The 22,288-nt window shown below is 45.2% G+C and overlaps 1 protein-coding gene across 2 annotated transcripts in view; it reads left to right on the top strand.

Moving 5' to 3' along the window:
• The window catches only part of LOC106567410 (sarcoplasmic/endoplasmic reticulum calcium ATPase 1), a 90,454-nt gene that overhangs the window by 56,579 nt on the left and 11,587 nt on the right, over nucleotides 1–22,288 (top strand). For both annotated transcript variants that reach the window (XM_014136608.3, XM_014136610.3), the window contains exons 11-20: nucleotides 3,868–3,956; nucleotides 10,004–10,106; nucleotides 13,885–14,016; nucleotides 17,224–17,343; nucleotides 17,577–17,795; nucleotides 18,184–18,519; nucleotides 18,822–19,042; nucleotides 19,158–19,360; nucleotides 19,596–19,681; nucleotides 20,663–20,796. In XM_014136608.3, the coding sequence (XP_013992083.1) occupies nucleotides 3,868–3,956; nucleotides 10,004–10,106; nucleotides 13,885–14,016; nucleotides 17,224–17,343; nucleotides 17,577–17,795; nucleotides 18,184–18,519; nucleotides 18,822–19,042; nucleotides 19,158–19,360; nucleotides 19,596–19,681; nucleotides 20,663–20,796 (1,643 nt within the window). The remainder of the gene's footprint in view (nucleotides 1–3,867; nucleotides 3,957–10,003; nucleotides 10,107–13,884; nucleotides 14,017–17,223; nucleotides 17,344–17,576; nucleotides 17,796–18,183; nucleotides 18,520–18,821; nucleotides 19,043–19,157; nucleotides 19,361–19,595; nucleotides 19,682–20,662; nucleotides 20,797–22,288) is intronic.

Below are 22,288 nucleotides of genomic sequence, written 5' to 3'. Positions count from 1 at the left end.
GCCTGCCTGCCTGAGTGTGCCTGCCTGCCTGCCTGCCTGAGTGTGCCTGCCTGCCTGCCTGCCTGCCTGAGTGTGCCTGCCTGCCTGCCTGAGTGTGCCTGCCTGCCTGCCTGCCTGCCTGAGTGTGCCTGCCTGCCTGCCTGCCTGCCTGCCTGAGTGTGCCTGCCTGCCTGCCTGCCTGCCTGCCTGAGTGTGCCTGCCTGCCTGCCTGCCTGCCTGCCTGAGTGTGCCTGCCTGCCTGCCTACCTGCCTGACTGTGCCTGCCTGCCTGCCTACCTGAGTGTGCCTGCCTGCCTGCCTGCCTGAGTGTGCCTGCCTGCCTGCCTGCCTGAGTGTGCCTGCCTGCCTGCCTGCCTGCCTGCCTGAGTGTGCCTGCCTGCCTGCCTGAGTGTGCCTGCCTGCCTGCCTGCCTGCCTGAGTGTGCCTGCCTGCCTGCCTGCCTGAGTGTGCCTGCCTGCCTGCCTGCCTGAGTGTGCCTGCCTGCCTGCCTGCCTGCCTGAGTGTGCCTGCCTGCCTGCCTGCCTGCCTGCCTAAGTGTGCCTGCCTGCCTGAGTGTGCCTGCCTGCCTGAGTGTGCCTGCCTGCCTGCCTGTGCCTGCCTGCCTGAGTGTGCCTGCCTGCCTGCCTGCCTGAGTGTGCCTGCCTGCCTGCCTGCCTGCCTGAGTGTGCCTGCCTGCCTGCCTGAGTGTGCCTGCCTGCCTGCCTGCCTGCCTGAGTGTGCCTGCCTGCCTGCCTGCCTGCCTGAGTGTGCCTGCCTGCCTGCCTGCCTGAGTGTGCCTGCCTGCCTGCCTGCCTGAGTGTGCCTGCCTGCCTGCCTGAGTGTGCCTGAGTGTGCCTGCCTGCCTGCCTGCCTGCCTGCCTGAGTGTGCCTGCCTGCCTGCCTGCCTGCCTGAGTGTGCCTGCCTGCCTGAGTGTGCCTGCCTGCCTGAGTGTGCCTGCCTGCCTGCCTGCCTGCCTGCCTGCCTGCCTGCCTGCCTGCCTGAGTGTGCCTGCCTGCCTGCCTGGTGCGCCGCGCCCGCCTGCCTGCGTCAGTGCGTGCCCGCCTGCCTGCGTCAGTGCGTGCCCGTCTGCCTGCCTGCGTGCGTGCGTGCCCGTCTGCCAGCGTCAGTGCGTGTCTCCGTGCGTGCGTGCCTATGTGCGTGCGTCTGCCTGCCTGCCTGCGCGTCTGCGTGTTTCTGTGTGCCTGCGTGCGTGTGCCTGCCTCCGTGCGTGCCTTGCCTGTCCGTGCGTGTCTGCCTGTCCGTGTGTGTGCAAGCGTGTGTCCGTGACCTTAAGCTGGGTCTTACTGTGCCATATGGTTCTGATAAGAACGTCTGTGTCCCGTAGCCCTGTCATATCCTGCTTTCCCAGCCAAGGGGATATCCCAGGGCACGGTCACACACAGAGGAGTGAATACCCTCTATGACATCATACCATTTCATTTCCAGTACACAGAGCAGGGACACTCTCACTTTGGTACTGCTGCCAACACAGTACAATACAGGGCAAGTCAAATTGTATTGAGGAGAGTTTCAACTTCTACAGATAGGCACCATTGGTTCATATGAATCGTGTAGTGCCTTGTTTCCATGGAAACCACATCACTGATAGTGAGAGAAATATGCAGTGACCAACATGACCAAAACACTGAAATAGCAGTTATTACAAATAAGCTAATAGCAGTCCTGATAGGCCATGTGGTAAAACATTATCTCAGTAACCTGTACCCCAGCACATTGACTATTTTCTTAACTCTTCTTGAACTGCACTGTTGGTTAAGGGCTTGTAAGTAAGCATTCCATGGTAAGGACTACACTTGTGGTATTCGGCGCATATGACAGTTTGATTTGACATGTATTTTATGTTATTAGCTTACTTGTCAGGGACTATGCACAATAAGTGGCAGCAGGTAGCCTAGCGGTTTAGAGCGTTGGGCCAGTAACCTAAAGGTTGCTGGATCGAATGAGCAAGGCAGTTACACCCCAACAACAACTGCCCTGGGCACCAATGACGTGGACGTCGATTAAGACAGCCCTCTGCACCTCTAAGATTCAGAGGAGTTGGTTTAAATGTGGAAGACGCATTTTGGGTGGGTATGCATTTAGTTGTGCAACTGGCTAGGTATCCCCTTTCCAATAATTATTGCAATCGTCTCCTGGGCTCCAAGGTCACATATCCAGGATCAGTGGAAAAAAGATTTAAGCCCCAGAATCCAGCTCCTATCTCATCTCCTAAAGAACAGTGTAGGATCTGGGCCACAGACACACTGGGGCAGCAATCACAGCGGTTATTTATCAGTCTAGTCATTTTTCTCATTCACATTATTCAGTTTGTTACTCCGTTACTGTTGGATGAGGACTGAGGAGGCCCAAGGTAGGTAGATTGCCACAGAAGCTTTCAGTACTGACAGAGGAGGGTTGTTGTTCTTGATGCTCGATCTATCCTAGAGAACCTGTATGTCACCTGAGCATCCAGCACCGCATAGAGCTAGCCATCATAGTCAGGTTAGACCCTAGACTGACTAGATAGATACATCGTTTGCAGTGTCTTTAAATTGATAGATAACCAATGTTATTAGCTAGTCACTGTTCATTTTGAAATGGTCTGAGTACGACTTCCTGTTGTCTAAATGAGCAGTTCCAGACATGACTGATCTGTAATGTTAAAGACCTTCTCAGCTGGAGTAGATTTCACGTGTTTTGTAAAGTACTCTCGGCATAAACGGAACACACACACCCTCTAGAAGCAATAGCAGCAGATGTTCTGAAGGGAAAATACTCTTATTTTTTTTTTTTTTTTTTTTTTTTTGACAACTGCTTCATTAATTTTTAATCGTCCAGATTTAATTGACTTTAAAGTCGAGTAAAGCCTGGACAGGAGGGAGTATTTTCCTTAGTGTGTGTGCGACCTGACCGCTCTAGCCAATCTCCTCCCTTCTCTCCATGGTTACTATGGTTGTGTCAGGTCCAGATGGCAAGAGATACAGAGATATTGATGTGAGGAAAGTCAAAGGCTGTGTGTCTGTTTGTAACCTCCTCAGTGGTCCCAGCCAGTGTGACTGGAACAACAGACCCCTGTGACAAGCCAATCGATGCACTCCCATAAATGAACTACATCAGATCCATTCCACCTGTTATCACCGCTGCAACCAGAACAAGAGCGAGAGGAGAGGGCCAGATCGCATGCATGTAACACACATACACACACACACACAGGAGAGAAGGGGCAGATCCAAGGCTACAGTAGAACCCCCACCCTCACCACTGGGCTGCCAGTCTAAAAGACCTGCCAGCATAGCCAAACCCTAATTGTTCTGGGCTGGGCTCTCTACACAGGAAATCAATACATTAGCACAGACAAAGCAGAACTCTGGGCAACACAGTAGTCTGATCACAGGGAAGGACAGACAGACATCAAAACAAAGTTTGACCTGGGAAACAACTTGCTTTCTCATTCTCGCTCGCTGTTTCCCCCCCCCCCCCCCCCCCCCCAAGTCTTAGCCTTCCACTAATGGTGTGGTTAGTGATATGCTATGTATGCCAGGATTACAGACTGGTAGCTTAGGGTATAGTTTGGTCCCAAGGTCAGTAAACACAGGAACCAATGCCTGCTGGAAAAATAGAGAAGGAAAGAAAGGACTGAAAAAAAACTGCTGTGTGACGTTATGTGGTGGGAAAGCCCTTAGTTGAGTGGTGCTACAATTGAATGGGAGCGTGCGTGAGTGTGTTTCCCTCTGCGTCAGCGGCCCGGGGCGGGCACGTCCTTCACCTCTCCCATGGCCCTGTACAGAACTCTGGGAAACCCTGGCACAGAGTTAATGTATACTCTTTGATGATATCCTAGCCTACATTAACCTGCTTTATCTATCCCAACTCTTTTCTCTCTCCAGATGTTTGTGGTGGACAAGGTGGAGGATTCCAGCTGTGATGTCCATGAGTTCTCTATAACTGGCTCAACCTATGCCCCTGAAGGGCAAGTGTGAGTGTCCCCTCCTGCCTTTCTTTGTATTAGTGTACAGAGTGCAAATTACTGTAAGTGTGATTTCAGGTTACAACTCGTGGTGACTGTGGAATCAAAGTGGGAAACACGCACACGCACCCATGCATACACAAACTAACAAACACACACACACACACACACACACACACACACACACACACTATGATGTATATCTCCTACACTTCCCAGTAAATTGTGTGTTGAGTGTGGTCCAGAGTCTGAAAACACTGAGCCCCAGAGCAAAGTTAAGGCTGGCCATTGTTAACCCTCCGCCAGACAAACACCTATTTTTACAGGCGGTAGTGGAAAAGCCTTGGTCCCACCACGACTACTTTCATCTGGCCGGCCTGCTGTTAAAAGCCCCCTAACCTCCTTTTTTCCATTTGATGTAAAGTGTTTCTTTGAAGTCTCTTTCCTTCCCCATACCAACTCCCATTCCCACCCCCAGGTCCCATAGGTTTACTCTGTTTTCCTCTGTCACAAATGGTTAACGGCTCTGGGGAAGTTTAGGGAGAATGCAAATGATGTTTTCCTGAAGCATGTGAACTTTTTCCACGATAGAACAGATAGCACAGGCAGGAAAGGACACCGAAATGTGACGACTACTAAAATAGTCTCACTGTGGAGAAATCCTAGAGGAATAGAGGACAAATAGCTCTGACTAGACCGAGAGATGGGGAGAGAAAAACACGGCGAGAGATGAGGAGGGGTGTAGCTGGGCCAAAGTCATAGTGTCCCAGTTCCAGACTTGATCTCAGTCCTTCCCTTCCTGTATAATGTCAGTATAACCTGATTGACAACCTCCTCTCTCGCTATCTGGAGTACCCACTCTAGTCTAATTCCCCAAATGACTACCTGCAAAGGCCTCTACCCAGAACCAGATCTTCAGTCTTCATCCCTTCTGCTTTTCATTAGAAAATTAAATACAGAAAGTAATGTTATTGAGAGCACATTCCCTTTCACAATAACAACTTCAGTATCAACCTCTGTCATGATTTTGAAATGCTGAGGTATTTATTGGTAACACTTTCCACTCACAGCCCCTGTCATCCTGTATACGGTTTGAAAATGACAGTTTGTCATTGATAAGCACCTAAATTGGAACGCAGTGGTTGTACAGTAACATGCTGTACATGTCAGAGCTCAGGTTCTCCACTTCGCAGCTCACGTGACAAGATGCCCCCATCCCTCCCACTAATTGGGATTCTTTTGCACATTTGTTTTAGTCTCAGTGAGGGAAATGCTGTAAATCGAGAAAAGTTTGTGTTCTGAAAGATGAGACTGAGTTATAATAAATACAGTTTTGATGTCATACAAGCAAACCACACCGGAAGTCCAAATATGTACCTCACATTTCCATATTTGAAAACTCATGTAATTTACAGTATCAACGTTTATGATCGCCATGTTTGATCCACAGTTACAAAGATGATATGCGTTATATCCTGGGTCGCCCTGAACAGAATGAGCTTATGTTAGTTGTATTGTGAAGGAAATTAGCTGTGGAATACGCACTTGAATGCACTCATGACTCCATTCACTACAATTCCAATTGTTTGTCTGAAGTGTCTTTGAAAGCCTAACACTGTAAGGTTGGATTTTCTAACTTAGTTAGCCATGTTGGCAATGGAATAAGCTTTCAAATGATGCCCACCTGGCAACGATTGCAATTTATAATGGAACGTTTTTGGATTGTGTAAACTACAGTAATTGTGTGATGCTTGGGACTCGGCTGTGTTCCAAACAAAAATCTAGTGTGCTTGCTGATGTTCCTCAATGGCAAAGCTAGGAGAGCTTATAAAAGCACCTTATAGTTGACGGCTCTTTCCTTGAGTCATAAAAAGTGTATTGAAATCACTTGGGAACTGTGCACAGTTTGGAGAGGTGTGTGGCCACTGAGACACCAGTTAGACTTCTCACTCAAACCCTTGTAATAGTTTTTTATTTTTATTATTGTGCACCTAATCCAACATTTCAGTGAATAGTCTTATTATGTTACTGAATGTACAGTATCCAGAGTGTTTTCAGATTTCATTATTGACAAATGCTGTGAAAAGTACAGTAAATAGAAAATCAACAGTGTAATGTTTGGTTTCAGTCTTGTTAAGGGAACTGGTTTCCTCACCTTTGGTCTGATAATTTCCCCATAATCTCAAGTGTTCTCTTTCAATTGCTACCATGGTTATGCATATGCTTTTTATAGTTCTTCTGGTTCAAACATTTAAATGTGGCCCTATCCATATAGGCCAATTTCCACGAGTGTAAAGGGTTAACTACTATGATCTCATGATGTCTTACCATGCCAAATATTCCCCTTCAGACTGTTCACTCGTTACAATTTCTCTACTGAAGTTGATTAAAACATCATGATTATATCCAATATAATGCAACATGATGATACTGTGTTTTAGAAAGGTGTATGAAGTCCTTATCACTGTTCTGGTTGGTTTGTGGGTGTGAAACTTGTTCTCTACTGAGATGTTATGAAATCTCAGGCTGGCATGCCATGCAGTGCAGTGCCATACAGTGTGGGTTGTTGTGTGGGCTGTTGCTCTACAAGCAACTGTTGCTGCCTCTACTGGGCTGTGTGCCATGTGGTCATGCAACCAACCAGCCACCGCTGCTGCTCCCAACGCACACACAAACACGAGTTGTTCCATGTCATTTCAGATTGATCTGAAACGGGTAAGATTGGCATTCCTAAAACATTATTTTGTTGAAATTTTATTTATAGTTAAATAATCAATAAATATAGTACTCAACATCCAATTTGGACCAAACTTCTTCCTACCAATGAGTAAGACATGAAAAATTGTCAAAAGCCACCCACGTACCCTCCACACCCAATGCCAATCCCACCCCGACAACCAGTATACAGTATCAGTTTTCAAGTAGTATAAAGCTGTGGCTTGGAGTATTGCTTCTTCATACTATGTATTGTATTCCCTGTGAATCTGGTGATGTCCCCCCCCACACACACTTTTCAGAGAATATTATAATTTTAAGTTACTAGTAATATTTATCTAAAAGGAGTGTAAATGTACGAGGTTTTGCCCACTAGATGCCACTGTTCCTGCTATACCTCCACACTCTTATCCATTTTTTCTGGTCTATTTTCTTTATTGAATAGATCACAGCATTTCCTTTCAAACTTTGTGTAGAAAACCAATAGATTTGGCTCATGATGAAAATTAAGTGTGTTGTAGTATTTTGCACTATTTATTATGATCTCAATTAGCCGCTGCACTCTTCCTGAGGTCCAAACAGAGAACATAAATAAAATCATAATATACAAAACACTACAGTACTACATCATTTCCTGCTCCTTCCTCACTCTTCATAAACAAGAGAGAGCTCCTGCCCGTGCAAGGCCACCCACCTACGAAATACAAGAAATTATACAGTGCAAATTAAAATACAAAATATATAAAAATGTCTCTCCACAGTCCCCGTTGTGCCGTAAGGTGTTTTTTTTTTTTTTTTTGCTCGCTTGTTTTTGTTTCTGGTTTTATTGCTAGCTTGAGTTACCTGGGCTGGCAGAGTTACATTTAGTCATGGCTCTATTTAGTACTGTGTGCTTCCCAGCCTCTGTTCTTGACCTTGGAACTGTGAAGAGACCTCTAGTTGCATGTCTTGTGCTGTGCCGATGAGTGTCTGAATTGTGTGCCAACTGCTTGAACAGACAAGTTGGTACCTTCAACACTTTGCACACTTCGTCCATGATAAAGCGTTAGCGCCAGCCTTTTGCTTGTTACCCATTCTAAAACTGACTAGGAGCTCTATGTTATGGGTGTCATTTATATTACTGTCGTTACCGACATACACTGAGTATACAAAACATTAAGGACACTTGCTCTTTCCATGACATAGACTGACCAGGTGAATGCAATGATCACTTATTGACGTCACCTGTTAATAGGGTGACCACCTGTCTCTGATTGTGGACATTCTCTCATTTTGGCCATTTTGTCCCGCAACCAAACAATCATGTACCGTATTTGATAAACAAATTCAAACACCACACAGAAAGAGTCCGACATTCCAACATATCTCTTGGGGTCACGTTGCACTTATGGGAAGATGTATATCATAACGATGTGGCACTGGTGATATTCTGCCAAATGCAAGACGAGACGTAGGCCAATTTCATAAGCCTTATTGTCAACCAATCACATTTCTCAAATCCTTTCCGGTTAAATTACAGCTAAACTTGGAGAGGACAGTTAGTCCTAACTACTTACAAAAAGCATGCTTCTGATGCGCTACAGAAGTAGGCCTAAATAAATAGCCGTATTAGACTGAAAGAACTAAGGTCATTTTGTCTAACTTGAGGCTCTCCATGGTTATTAGTTGCTCATTCAACATATTTGCTGCTTCTTCTCTCGATCCTGTTTTAAGTCTCCCTTTGTAACTGTTTTAGACCAACCAAACATTTTTCCTTGGTCAAATATTCCCAGATTTTCATAAAACAGACACACGTGATCTCATTTCTGCATCACCAAATTTTGCATTAGGCAAAAGAGTAGGCTAGGTGTGCTTCAACTAGCTCGTTTGGTGCAGTGGGAGCAGGGGCGTAGTGCTGCTGGCGTGCACCGACGTGTTGCTCAGCCACTTCTCACAATGGTGCTTGTTTAGTGAACTTAGATCAAAGCAACTGAATCAATTTCTTAAAGACCACATAATGATTAATTAGTATTCTACATAACAGTAACAAATATAGTAATGTCACTGTTACATCGAAACACCACCTCATTTCTCATTTAGATTTTAGGATGGTTAACTGAAGTCACACTTTTTCCTCATGTGGCCAAAACTCAACCTTGCGTGCCACTAGGCAGAATGTGCTTGGATTGAAACAAAATACAGGAAGGCTAGGCTTTAGTTTTAACACCACCTGTTCTAATTTGTTCATGGAACAGTAATTCAAGCTCTAAATGCATATTCCTATGAAACTGATTGAGATCAAATGGCTGGCATGCAGATGCAGTTAGTTTGGAAGTTTAAACGGTAAAACGTGATATAGAATTCACGATTGACAGTGATGGTGGCCTATTTTGAAATGAGGTATCATTTGCAATTGGAGGATACATTTTTTGCATGTTCTATAATGAGATTCAATAGCCCCCCCTCCCACACACACACACACACACACACACACACACACACACACACACACACACACACACACACACACACAAAAACAACAAAAACAACAAAAGTAATGTAGGCTACGCTGCCACGTTAATGTCCCGCAAAATCATCATGTCCCACATTTGGGTGATTTTAAATGTGGCCACCCTATCCACTTCAATCAGTGTAGATGAAGGGGAGATAGGATTAAATAAGGATTTGTAAGCCTTGAGACATGGATTGTGTATGTGTGACATTCAGAGGATGAATGTCACACATACACAATCCATGTATGTGCCTTTTGAACGGGGTCTGGTAGTAGGTGCCAGGTGCACTGGTTTGAGTGTGTCAAGAACTGCAATTCTCCTGGGTTTTTCACGCTCAACAGTTTCCCATGTGTATCAAGAGTGCTCCATCACCCAAGGGACATCCAGCCAACTTGACACACCTGTGGGAAGCATTGGAGTCAACATGGGCCAGCATTCCAGTGGAATGCTTTCGACACTTTGTACAGTCGATGCTCTGACAAATTGAGCCTCTTCTGAGGGCAAAAGGAGGGGTGCAACTCAATATTGGGAAGGTGTTCCTAATGTTTTGTTCACAGTGTATTTATGAAATCTTAAGACACTGGCAGTTACACAACTGGATGGGTTAGATACAGCTTGTGTGTACAGAAATCACATTGTACATTTCCTCCATTATTAGTTATGAGCGTGAATTAAGGTGTGCTAGTATTTAACAAATGTGTTTTGGGGGGGGCTATTTTAGGGTTACAATTAGGGTTTGGGGTTAAGGTTAGTTTAATGGTTAGAGGTTAAGGAAAATATCATTTTGAATGGGAATCAATTGTCTGCTCCCACAAGGATAGAAAAATAAATGTGTGCGTTCTCTCCCAGGTTGAAAGGGGACAAGGTTGTCCAGTGCGGAGACTATGATGGACTACTGGAGCTGGCCACTGTGTGTTCCATGTGCAACGACTCCTCACTGGACTACAATGAGGTCAGTGCTGACACACACACACACACACACACACCACACACACACACACCCCCTGTTTTTGTGAGTCATTAAGGCACTCTTCTGCAGCTCGACCCTCTCTGTTCCTGGGCTTTCACCCTGTTTTCCTCAGTGGTAAAAAGCCTTCGCTCTGAGCAGCTGTGGCACACACACTGAGCCGTAGACATGGCTACACATCTGTTGCTGCCTTCTCCTAGGTTTGACTGATGTCATCATTAATGTTGAGTTGGACTAACCTCCGTGATACACAAATGAGTGCGTGGTTGCTATGCAAAGCAGACTCCACTCTAAGAGAGAGGTTTTGTGCCAGTAAGACAAGCTTGCAAATTTCTTCATAAACTTAGCTATGTATACAAATTAGGTATTACATTATGCCGAATGCATGAATGATAACGACACACACACACATCCAAGCCTCCTACAGTAGCTGATCTAATTTTACTCTGTGTGATTCTGTTTCTCTAGTTCTCTGATTGCTTTTCTCACCTCTGTCATCACCACGGTGTCATGGTAACCATGCTGTGTGTAAATGAAGCCAAGGACACAGCAGTTTAATTACAAGCTATTCAAACACCGAGAACAAACTGTGATTGTTTCCCAAAAAGACTCGTTGTAGAACTGAATTAGCATGCCATTTTGTAAAAGTGTGGCTTTCCCAACTAGAGATAATGGATGGAGGAAGGAAGGAAGGGAGGGAGGAGGGAAGGGACGATAAAGGTAGAGCAGCTGTGTGGACAGAGTGGTGTGAGATTAGTGGACCCTGATGGCGGTGGAGGGCAGTGGGGGTTTATTGACCATGTTGTGTTCAGTGGGGCAGACAGGCACAGTGTGGGCAGGGCTGTGTCCTATTAAAACACAGCGGGCTCCACCTACTCAAGTCATAATAATATACAGTATAATAATAAAAGCTATTGCATCCATTTTACGTATGGTTGGTCCCGGGAATCAAACCGACTATCTTGGCATTGCAAGCGCCATGCTCTACCAACTGAGCTACAGAGGACATTACATGGCAGGTCAGGTCAGCCAGCTATGAAACCACACCACTCACTCTCTATGACTCAAGTCATCTAATGAGAACTAGAGAAGGTTGATGTGAATGACTGAGAATGCACTCACTAATTGACGTGCACGCACACACACCTTGGTTAGTCAGACTTTTAGACATCACATCAGTGCTTATCAGAGGTGGGACCAAGTCATTGTTTTACAAGTCACAAGTAAGACTCAAGTCTCAAGTCCTAAACTTTGAGTTTCGAGTCCTAAACAAGTCATAATGTGCTCTTTACCAAATGTAATACCATTTAATATTTTGAAGAAGAGTAATAGTTAGTATATTACATTTATGCAAATCATGAATGCTTTTAAAAATATCTATATATTTATTACTTTCCAAATAAACGTTATATTTCCATGGAAGACCCACCCCCCCAATAGTGATCGACTATCGAGGATCGCTATGGGGCGCAATCGGGCGACGTAGGCTTGTACACAATCGCCCAACCTTGTTTTAGGAACAGCAGTAACATCAGGCAGGATTTAGGCTACCAACTGCCTAGCCAGTTGTAGCTCAATCTTGGGTGTAATGATCACGTTCCCGCATTTACTGACTGTGTGGAGGCTCATAGATTTAATGTTACGTTAGTCTACATGATACATTAGTAAAGTAATAAAATATATAGCTGTCGGCTATATTAGCCACGACTTACCGTTCTTTGTGCAGCTTCAAATGTCGAATAAAGTTGGAAATTGTTGCGCCTCCGTCTAATTTTCTTCCTGCATGTTTTGCAAGTTGCAATCCGTTTTTGTTGATACAGTGTCGTCTTTATATTTGAAAATAATAATTGTGGGTATCATCTTTCCAAGGGCTCCATCTGAATTCACCCGTCAACGTTCCTCTGCACTGCCACGCACAACTTTTTCTCAGCTGGCACAATTTGATTGGCTGCTGTCCGATTCAAACTGTAATCCGTTAAATGAAGAGTTGATGCGCTGCGCACTTTTTTTTTTAATAGCATTTTTTATATTTGGGCTTGGGGAGGGTATCAAGTCAGGTCGAGTCATAAAGCTCAAGTCACGAGTCATTGGTGTTAAAGTCGAGTTGCAAGTCATCATATTTGTGACTCGAGTCTGACTCGAGTCTGACTCGAGTCCAAGTCATGTGACTCGAGTCCACACCTCTGGTGCTTATTAAGAAAATCCTTCCAATGTGACATTAAAAACTGTATCTTATGTTTCACTGAGACTTGACTGAACAACAACAAGGATTGTATAGAGTGGGCTGGCTTCTCTGTTTTTCAGCAGAACAGAGCAGCTACGTCTGGTAAGACAAGGGGCGGGGGTGTGCGTCTATTTGTCAATAACTGCTGGTGCGCAATGTCTAATATTAAAGAAGTGTCGAGGTATTGCTCGCCTGAGGTAGAATACCTCATGATAAGCTGTAGATCACCTCATGATAAGCTGTAGATCACACTATCTACCAGGATTTCACATCTATATTATTTGTAGCCTTCTATTTACCACCACAAACCGATGCTGGCACTAAGACCGCACTCAACAAGCTGTATAAGGCCATAAGCAAACAAGAAAATGCTAATCCAGAAGCGGCGCTCCTAGTGGCCGTGGACTTTAATGCAGGCAAACTTAAATCCGTTTTACCTCATTTCTACCAGCATTGTCACATGTGTAACCAGAGATGCATTCAAAGCTCTCCCTCGCCCTCCATTTGGGAAATTTTACCATAATTCTATCCTCCTGATTCCTGCTTACAAGCAAAAACTAAAGCAGGAAGTACCAGTGACTCGCTCAATGCAGAAGTGGTCAGATGACGCGGATGCTACGCTACAGGACTGTTTTGCTAGCACAGACTGGAATATGTTCCGGGATTCATACTTATTTCCCTCATTAAAATGCAAATCAATTTCTAACATTTTTGACATGCGTTTTTCTGGATTTTTTTGTTGTTATTCTGTCTCTCACTGTTCAAATAAACCTACCATTAAAATTATATACTGATAATTTCTTTGTCAGTGGGCAAACGTACAAAATCAGCAGGGGATCAAATACTTTTTTCCCTCACTGTAGTCACTTTACAAATGACATCAATTAACCTGTACTCCCATACATTGACTTGGTACCGGTACCCCCTGTATATAGCATCGTTATTGTTATGTTCATTTCTTGTGTTACTTTGTGATTGATTTGATTTTTGTTTTATTTACAAAATATTTTATTAACTCTTTCTTGAAGCATTTCACTAAGTTTTACACGTTGTATTCGGCACATGTGACAAGTGGCTGTGTTCGGAATCTGTCTTGCCTAGATGTCTTACATACTTTATACTACTTGTACCACATACAGTCCACTATTTTAAAACGCACAGAGTAGTCACACCTAATGCAATAAGCAACAAATATCAACATACTAGACTCATCCATACTGAGAATGTAATTTAATGCACAATTGCGTTGATTCCAGTCATTCATTTTTGGATGGCGCATCACCTTGTGATTTATTTTAATTTTTTTTATCAGCTGTTGTCAGAAACACGTGGGTCTCAAAGGTGATTCTCCTCCTTAATAGGGTGCAGCGAATTCTACTAGATGAAAAGCCCAAATTAGTTTATCCTGGCATTTAAAGCATACTCAATTCTTTATTTTCGCATACCCGAAATGCCTACAATTTAGAACGCAAATGAGGGTATTTGAACACGGACAGTTTCTCCGTGCTTTTGACTAACTAATCCTCTCCCCTCTCCTAGGCCAAAGGAGTGTATGAGAAGGTGGGTGAGGCGACAGAGACTGCCCTCACTACCCTGGTGGAGAAGATGAACGTGTTCAAGACTGACATGTCAGGCCTCAGCAAGGTGGAGCGCGCTGGAGCGTGCAACGCAGTAAGCAGCTATGGAAAACATTGGGGGGTAGTGGGGAGGGATTGTGGATGGAATGTATACAGCACTTCTATCCATGCATGTTGTGTGTATTAGGCATACTTCATACTGCTCGCATATTCATTTCCAGTGCATTATTTAATTCTGTATCTAACATATTGTCATGAACACAGTGATTTAAACAACTGAACAAAGTATGGTAATGGGAGCAGGTACCTATTGGCTTTCAACGCATGGGACAATTATCTCCACTAAGATCACCTCAGCCTCTAGTTTAGCACTTAAATGGGTTTCTCGCATGAAATGGATTATTTAATGAAACCAGTTATTGCTCCATCAGTAGTCCAAATTGCATTGGTAACTGGCTGGCCTGCACTAAGAGTGTTCGTAATCCCCAGGTAGAACTTTATAATCACTCCAAGTAAATAGCATGTTCATAAATTAATAATTACTCCCACATTTGTAAATTTAGAAACCTAGTTATTCACACATTTATAAATCACTTTTAACGTATTGAATAATGATTCCTAAAATCATTCATAAGATGTTTAATATAGGTTATTTTAAACCATTTACTAATCGTTAGTTAAGTATTTTTGCGTGGCCTCTTCTAAAGTGTGGGATATTTATACTTGAGTGAACAGTGTAATTTCTCAGAAAAAGATGGACATGCCATTAGTAGACATTCCAGCAGTACCTGATGCTCCTTAAGGTCTCAAAATGGCCCCTAGAACATATCAATGGTTAAACAATAAGCACACAATACAGAGGATGTTTATGAAAATATTGTGAACACAAGCATTTCTTGGCAGGGAATTTCCTACAAAAACCAGTGTGGATTGCAGTCACTCCTTAGGACAGTCTAATTAAGCAATAAGGCACGAGGGGGTGTGGTATGGGCTGTTCTTATACACACCACAACTAAGTGCCTGGACACAGCACTTACCGTGGTATATTGGCCATATACCACAAACCGCTGAGGTGCCTTATTGATATTATAAACTGGTTACAAATGTAATTCGAACAGTAAAAATAAATGTTTTGTCATATACCACGGCATTCAGCCAATCAGCATTCAGGGCTCAAACAACCCAGTTTATAATCTCGGGTTAACCCATAACTAAAAGGGTGCGTGATTTAAATTCAGCTGTGTGATTAAGACAAGCTTGCAAATTTCTTCTTAGACTTAGCTATGTATACAAACTAGATATTACATTATGCCGAATGCATGAATGATAACAAAGATGCTCATGCACACAGAAATGAGTGGTCACTTAAAACATTTATAAAGTATAAATAGCCCACACTTGAGACGATGCAAAAAGTCTTAACTAATGATTAGTAAATTGCATTAAACGTCTTATGAATTATTAATAAATGATGAATTATTAATAAATGATGAATAAATTAACTAATCCATTATAAATTCTTTATTTGGATTTATTGTAAAGTGCTACTAACTGCCCTGTGGTGAATGCCCAATGATGGGCTCTGAGCTTCCATCTGTGCGAAATGATGCCTTTCCTCGTCTGACTCTGTCAACAAGTGGTGTGTCTTCTCTTCTCTCTGTCTTTGTGAATGACCAGCGACACTGTGACAGGTAGGCGTGAGAGTCTAACTCCCTGTGCTCTTGTCAATGACCAGCGGTTCCAAGTTTTTCCACTGAACCCCAGATAAAGTTCCATTTAAAATTCCCAACGGTCCCACGACAAAAAACCCTGTCACTGACACAAGTCGTCCTCGGAGGCTAGAGATGATAATATTTAGACAAGCCAGGGAGTTTATGAAGAGGTTAGCTAAACTTTCCAGCCCTCTGTTAGGGCTTTGAACAGAAAATAAATAGGATGTCGTTTCCTACTAATGCACTAGTTGTCGGTGAAGTGTGTAAGACGATGTTTAGCTTCCTCCTCTGCCGTCACTAGACCGACTCGACTCACGTTCCTCGTCTTTTGTTTTACGATGGGAGGAAGAGAGGGATTTTGGCTTAATATGGGATCAGTGTCTCAGTGGCTTAATGATGGGAAGAGGGGTCTTTTGGCTCAGTGGCTCTCTGTCTGTGAGGACATCTGTGAAGTGTCTATGGAGGCCTCTGGCATCATGTCTCCACGTCAGATGTCTGAGCTGGGAGGGAGGGAGGGAGGGAGGGAGGGGGGGAGGGGAGGTGGAGTGGAGTGAGAGTGAGAGAGCTCATGGGGACTGGAACGAGGGTGACGCCTAGTGGTACTTCATAACTAGACACTAGGAAATGGAAAGCGAGGGAAATGGGTCTCTCAGTATCCAGAAATGACAATGCAAACCTAACCAACCATTTCTGATTATTTACAGCTTGATCAGTATGATGCATGTTAGTCAGACATTTTGATGATTTTTAAGGATGTGAAAGCAGGGCTGTATACGTTCTATGTTAACCTTGCACTTCATTACAAGCTTATGCCTTAAGGCCTGGTTGAGTTGCACCCACTAAGTGGTCTCAGTGTCCCTTGTAAAATCAACATGTACCACCTGTTTGGCGCTAGAACTTACATAGACAGAGGGTCCTGTCTGGCCCAGATTGATCCTGGCACTTCATATACAGACTTGCTCAGTTGTGTCTGGTGCCTTTGGCTGTTAGAGTACCATCCATCCGGTGTCAAACACAGCCAAACCTCCCAGTCAGTCACCCATGTGGGCCCAGATCCACAAATCAGGAGTGCTGATCTAAATAAAGGTTAAATACAAAAATCTAGGATCTGTCCATATAATCTTATTCATTATGATCTAAAAGGCTAAACTGATAATAGATCAGCGGGTCTACTCTGAAAGGCTGTGTGGATATGGGCCATAATCTGATAGAGCCCCTTCCACCACAAACACAACACAGCCTCCCAGTCCCAGTCCAGAGTAGATAGGATGCTGGAGTGTCTCATCCATTATGTCAGCATCACAGCCAAAGAGAAGCCTCCCAGTCTCAGTCCCACACCTGGCCCATTAGAGCCCCCTCTATCAAAACAACAACACAGCCAAGGCAGAGTCCCCCACCTGGTACTGAGAGGATGACAGCTGCCCACTTACACGCCTGTCTGGAATAAACACCCTGTCTCTTTCTCTCTTTTGCGCTCTTCTTTTCTTCTCTCTCTCTCTCGGTATCTCTCTCTCTCGGTATCTCTCTCTCTCTCTCTCTCTCTCGGTATCTCTCTCTCTCTCGGTGTGTCTCTCTCTCTCTCTCACCAGGTGATCAGGCAGCTGATGAAGAAAGAGTTTACTCTGGAGTTCTCTCGTGACCGCAAGTCCATGTCTGTGTACTGTACCCCCACTAGCAAACCAGGCTCTGGGAGCAAGATGTTCATCAAGGTACACACACAAACCCCTCAGTCAACAGATCTCTCACATGCTTTAATAATACATTTTCAGACTCAATGCATTTTCTGTGTAAGCCAGAGTGATAGGAGCTTGGATGTCCAAGTTGTTTTGCTGTCATTTTTTTACCTTGTGTGTCCTTTTGACCCCTGTACCCCCCTCTCCCTACACACACACACACACGCACACACACACACACACCCAACCTTTCCACTCCAATCCCACAGGGTGCCCCAGAGAGTGTGATGGAGCGTTGCCAGTACCTGCGTGTTGGCACAGGGAAGGTGGCGCTGACCATGCCCCTGAGAGAGCAGCTGACCTCCCTGATCAGGGACTGGGGCACCGGTAGGGACACACTGAGATGCCTGGGCATGGCCACACGGGATTTACCACCAAAACGGGAAGACATGGATCTGGAGAACGCCACCAAGTTCGCTGAGTATGAGGTACAAGAGAGAGATGGAAAAACGTAGTGTTTGTAGGTTTCTGTGTGCTATGTCAGAGACAGGGCATGGATAGAACTGGGCAGGGAGAGTTATTTGTTTTGTTTTTATAGACATGTCCTATGTAAGGAGAGATCATCCACCTTAAATACAATGATAATGATCATCATTTGTATGTGATGAGCTCCCCCTACTCTGACACCCTTTATCTTGAGTTACATCCAGGTTGTATTCTGATGCCTGACTGGGTGCTGTTCATTCATCTGGTGCTCACTTTCTACTGTCTTCATTCATCGACACTCCCTCATCCTCTTCCTCTACCTGCCTCCTACCACTCTTTTCCTCCTCTTCTTCCTCTCTTTTCTCCGCATCCTCTCCTCGCTCACTCCAGACGGGCCTAACGTTCGTTGGCTGCGTGGGCATGCTGGACCCGCCCAGGAAGGAGGTGATTGGTGCCATCCAGCTCTGCGCCGAGGCGGGCATCCGTGTCATCATGATCACCGGGGACAACAAGGGCACGGCTGTGGCCATCTGCCGACGCATCGGTATCTTCGGCGAGGATGAGGATGTGGTGGGCAAGGCCTACACGGGCAGGGAGTTTGACGACCTACCCATAGAGTCCCAGAGAGACGCTGTAAAGCGGGCACGGTGCTTCGCCCGTGTGGAGCCAGCCCACAAGTCTAAGATCGTGGGCTACCTGCAGTCGTTTGATGAGATCACTGCCATGGTGAGGAGAGGGTTAATGCACAACACCACCCATTTGTCTCATTCAACTGCCTGGGAGCTCAGTGCCTCATTTCAGTATAATTTTGACTAGATCTTGATTGATGTTGACCTTATTTAATTTGTGTGCAAATAAATCAATGAATGCATAGTTCAAATGTTAGATCTAATTCTTTGAATAACTCACTTATGGGCCAATCTATTCTGACTTGGCTTGACAGTGAAGAGTTCTGCGATCTATCAAGTTTTCCCATCGCATGTCTAACATCCTATTAAAAAATGAAATACTCTTGCTTTCCTCCACAGACTGGCGATGGGGTGAACGACGCGCCAGCCCTGAAGAAGGCAGAGATTGGCATTGCCATGGGCTCGGGCACGGCTGTGGCTAAGTCAGCCTCTGAGATGGTTCTGTCTGATGATAACTTCTCTACCATCGTGGCGGCTGTGGAGGAGGGCAGGGCCATCTACAACAACATGAAACAGTTCATACGATACCTCATCTCCTCAAACGTCGGCGAGGTCGTCTGGTAAGCAGAGATGCATACACTGCACACACACGATCACACATTTTCCTTTGTCAAGAATGCTGACTGTACGTTGTTTTCTTTGTATTTCTGATGTGTGTTTACTCTCTGTCTGAAGCATCTTCCTGACGGCCATCTTGGGTCTGCCTGAGGCTCTGATCCCGGTACAGTTGCTGTGGGTCAACTTGGTGACAGATGGTCTCCCTGCGACTGCCCTGGGTTTCAACCCCCCAGACCTGGACATCATGGACAAGCCACCCCGCAACCCCAAGGAGCCCCTCATCTCTGGATGGCTGTTCTTCAGATATCTGGCCATCGGAGGTGAGACACTGGTCTACTGGACACTGGTTATAATACAACAAGAGTTGCTCATTCATTCTTTTTTTATGTCATTTAATCTCGCAAGTCATAATCAAAGTGTCATGCTAGCTAGTTAGAGACTACCCTAATGTGACTTTCATTCCTAACATGGGGGGTTAAAACGTGATCGACCTGGCTCTCACTGTTGCTTGGATTCTGACTTCCTGCCTGACTGTCTGTCTGTGTGTTCCTGCAGGGTATGTTGGTCTGGGCACGGTGGGTGCTGCCACCTGGTGGTACCTGTTTGATGATGAAGGCCCTAATGTGACCTTCTACCAGCTGGTGAGTGGAGACGAACAAACCATTACAATGACTTCATTAGGGTCCTATTCATTAGCCACCGGGTGCAAGAAAACAGACTGAAACAAGGAGGGACTGCTTGGACATGTCCAGCTAGTTAAAAAATATTTTTGCTACAGTGTGTCCTAATAAATAGGATCTAGGTCAACCCCTTTTCTCTGCTGCCTCTGGAAATGGATATTCTTCTCAGGAAAACAGTAACTTTTCAATCACCTCTTGTTTGTTTATATGTGTTTTCAATAGCATCCATCCCCAGAGGATTGTGCTTTATCACTTTAGTACAGTTCTGGGCTATATTTGGTTGTTCTTACGGTTAACCCCCGTTACCCCATCAGCTATTTGCCATGACGACAATCCCTGGGATCATACAAAGAGACAGAAATAGAATTCAGAGAAAATAGAGAGTTCACTGGCGGAGAATAAGACATGTGGTCTGAGGGAAATAGGAATGTTAGAGAAATAGAGGGAACAGAGGGAGGGAGGGAAGAGTGAACTGAGTCCAAGGGTCCCCAGAAGGAAAAATGTCAGAGAAGGAAAGGGGGAACAGAGAAGGAGCTGAGTCGAGGGTTTCCTGCAGCTGCTGCGGTGTCAGATCTTATCTGGGACCCAACACAGCAGGTCGCAAGGTTGGGTCACTTCCTGTGGACACGCGCGCACAGTGCTTCGAGTCTTCTGGTCGTTGACTTGCATGAAGTCAGTCTTGTTCATCTAATGCCATGTAAGAAAGTTTGGAATAATACTCCAATGTGCAATGACTGTATCTAGATGGAATTGAAGAGAATTAAGTTGAATAGTGCAACACAAAGCCCATTCCACTGTGCTATCTTGTCTGAGTTGTGAAGCCTACCTCACCTCTCTCCTCTACCTCTCCACAGAGACACTTAAATCAGTGTATGCAGGTCAACCCCATGTTGGCTACATGCTGTGAAGCCTGCTTACCTTACTTCTGTCGTCTCTTCACAGAGACACTTTATGCAGTGCTCGGAGGACAACCCCATGTTCCAGGGTATCAACTGTGAGGTGTTTGAGTCCCGCTACCCTACCACCATGGCCCTCTCTGTGCTGGTCACCATAGAGATGTTCAACTCCCTCAACAGGTCAGTCGGCAGCATCTTGTACTTGGAGAGCAACATAACTATATGATTATACATGAATATCTGTTGGTCCATATCTGGTGCTCCTCTGTAGCACAGTTGATAGAGCATGGCACTTGCACTGCCAGGATAGTTGGTTCAATTCCTGGGACTACACGTATGTTAAATGTATGTACGCATGACAGTAAGTCTCTTTGGATAAAAGCATCTGCTAAATGATGTATGTATGTATGTATGTATATACACATATGGGCCCAATTAGGGCCCAAATTGGGCCCAATTAGCCATTTTCCCTCCCCGGTGTCATGTGACTCGTTAGTGTTACAAGGTCTCAGGTGTGAATGGGGAGCAGGTGTGTTAAATTTGGCGTCATCGCTCTCACACTCCCTCATACTGACTGGTCACTGGAAGTTCAACATGGCACCTCATGGCAAAGAACTCTCTGAGGATCTGAAAAAAAGAATTGTTGCTCTACATAAAGATGGCCTGGGCTATAAGAAGATTTCCAAGACCCTGAAACTGAGCTGCAGCACGGTGGCCAAGACCATACAGCGGTTTAACAGGACAGGTTCCACTCAGAACAGGCCTCGCCTTGGTCGACCAAAGAAGTTGAGTGCACATGCTCAGCGTCATATCCAGAGGTTGTCTTTGGGAAATAGACGTATGAGTACTGCCAGCATTGCTGCAGAGGTTGAAGGGGTGGGGGGGGTCAGCCTGCTCAGACCATACACCGCACACTGCATCAAATTGGTCTGCATGGCTGTCGTCCCAGAAGGAAGCCTCTTCTAAAGATGATGCACAAGAAAGCCCGCAAACAGTTTGCTGAAGACAAGCAGACTAAATCAGTGTATGCAGATTACTGGAACCATGTCCTGTGGTCTGATGAGACCAAGAAACTTATTTGGTTCAGATGGTGTCAAGCGTGTGTGGCGGCACCGGGTGAGGAGTACAAAGACAAGTGTGTCTTGCCTACAGTCAAGCATGGTGGTGGGAGTGTCATGGTCTGGGGCTGCATGAGTGCTGCTGGCACTGGGGAGCTACAGTTCATTGAGGGAACCATGAATGCCAACATGTACTGTGACATACTGAAGCAGAGCATGATCCCCTCCCTTCGGAGACTGGGCCGCAGGGCAGTATTCCAACATGATAACGACCCCAAACACACCAAGACGACCACTGCCTTGCTAAAGAAGCTGATGGTAAAGGTGATGGACTGGCCAAGCATGTTTCCAGACCTAAACCCTATTGAGCATCTGTGGGGCATCCTCAAACGGAAGGTGGCGGAGTGCAAGGTCTCTAACATCCACCAGCTCCGTGATGTCGTCATGGAGGAGTGGAAGAGGACTCCAGTGGCAACCTGTGAAGCTCTGGTGAACTCCATGCCCAAGAGGGTTAAGGCAGTGCTGGAAAATGTTGGTGGCCACATAAAGTATTGACACTTTGGGCCCAATTTGGATATTTTCACTTAGGGATGTACTCACTTTTGTTGCCAGCA

This window comes from Salmo salar, chromosome 13 (genome assembly GCF_965601325.2).
Source record: "Salmo salar chromosome 13, fSalSal1, whole genome shotgun sequence".
In the NCBI taxonomy this organism is placed as follows: Eukaryota; Metazoa; Chordata; class Actinopteri; order Salmoniformes; family Salmonidae; genus Salmo; species Salmo salar.
This window is presented reverse-complemented; position numbering and strand designations above follow the sequence as displayed.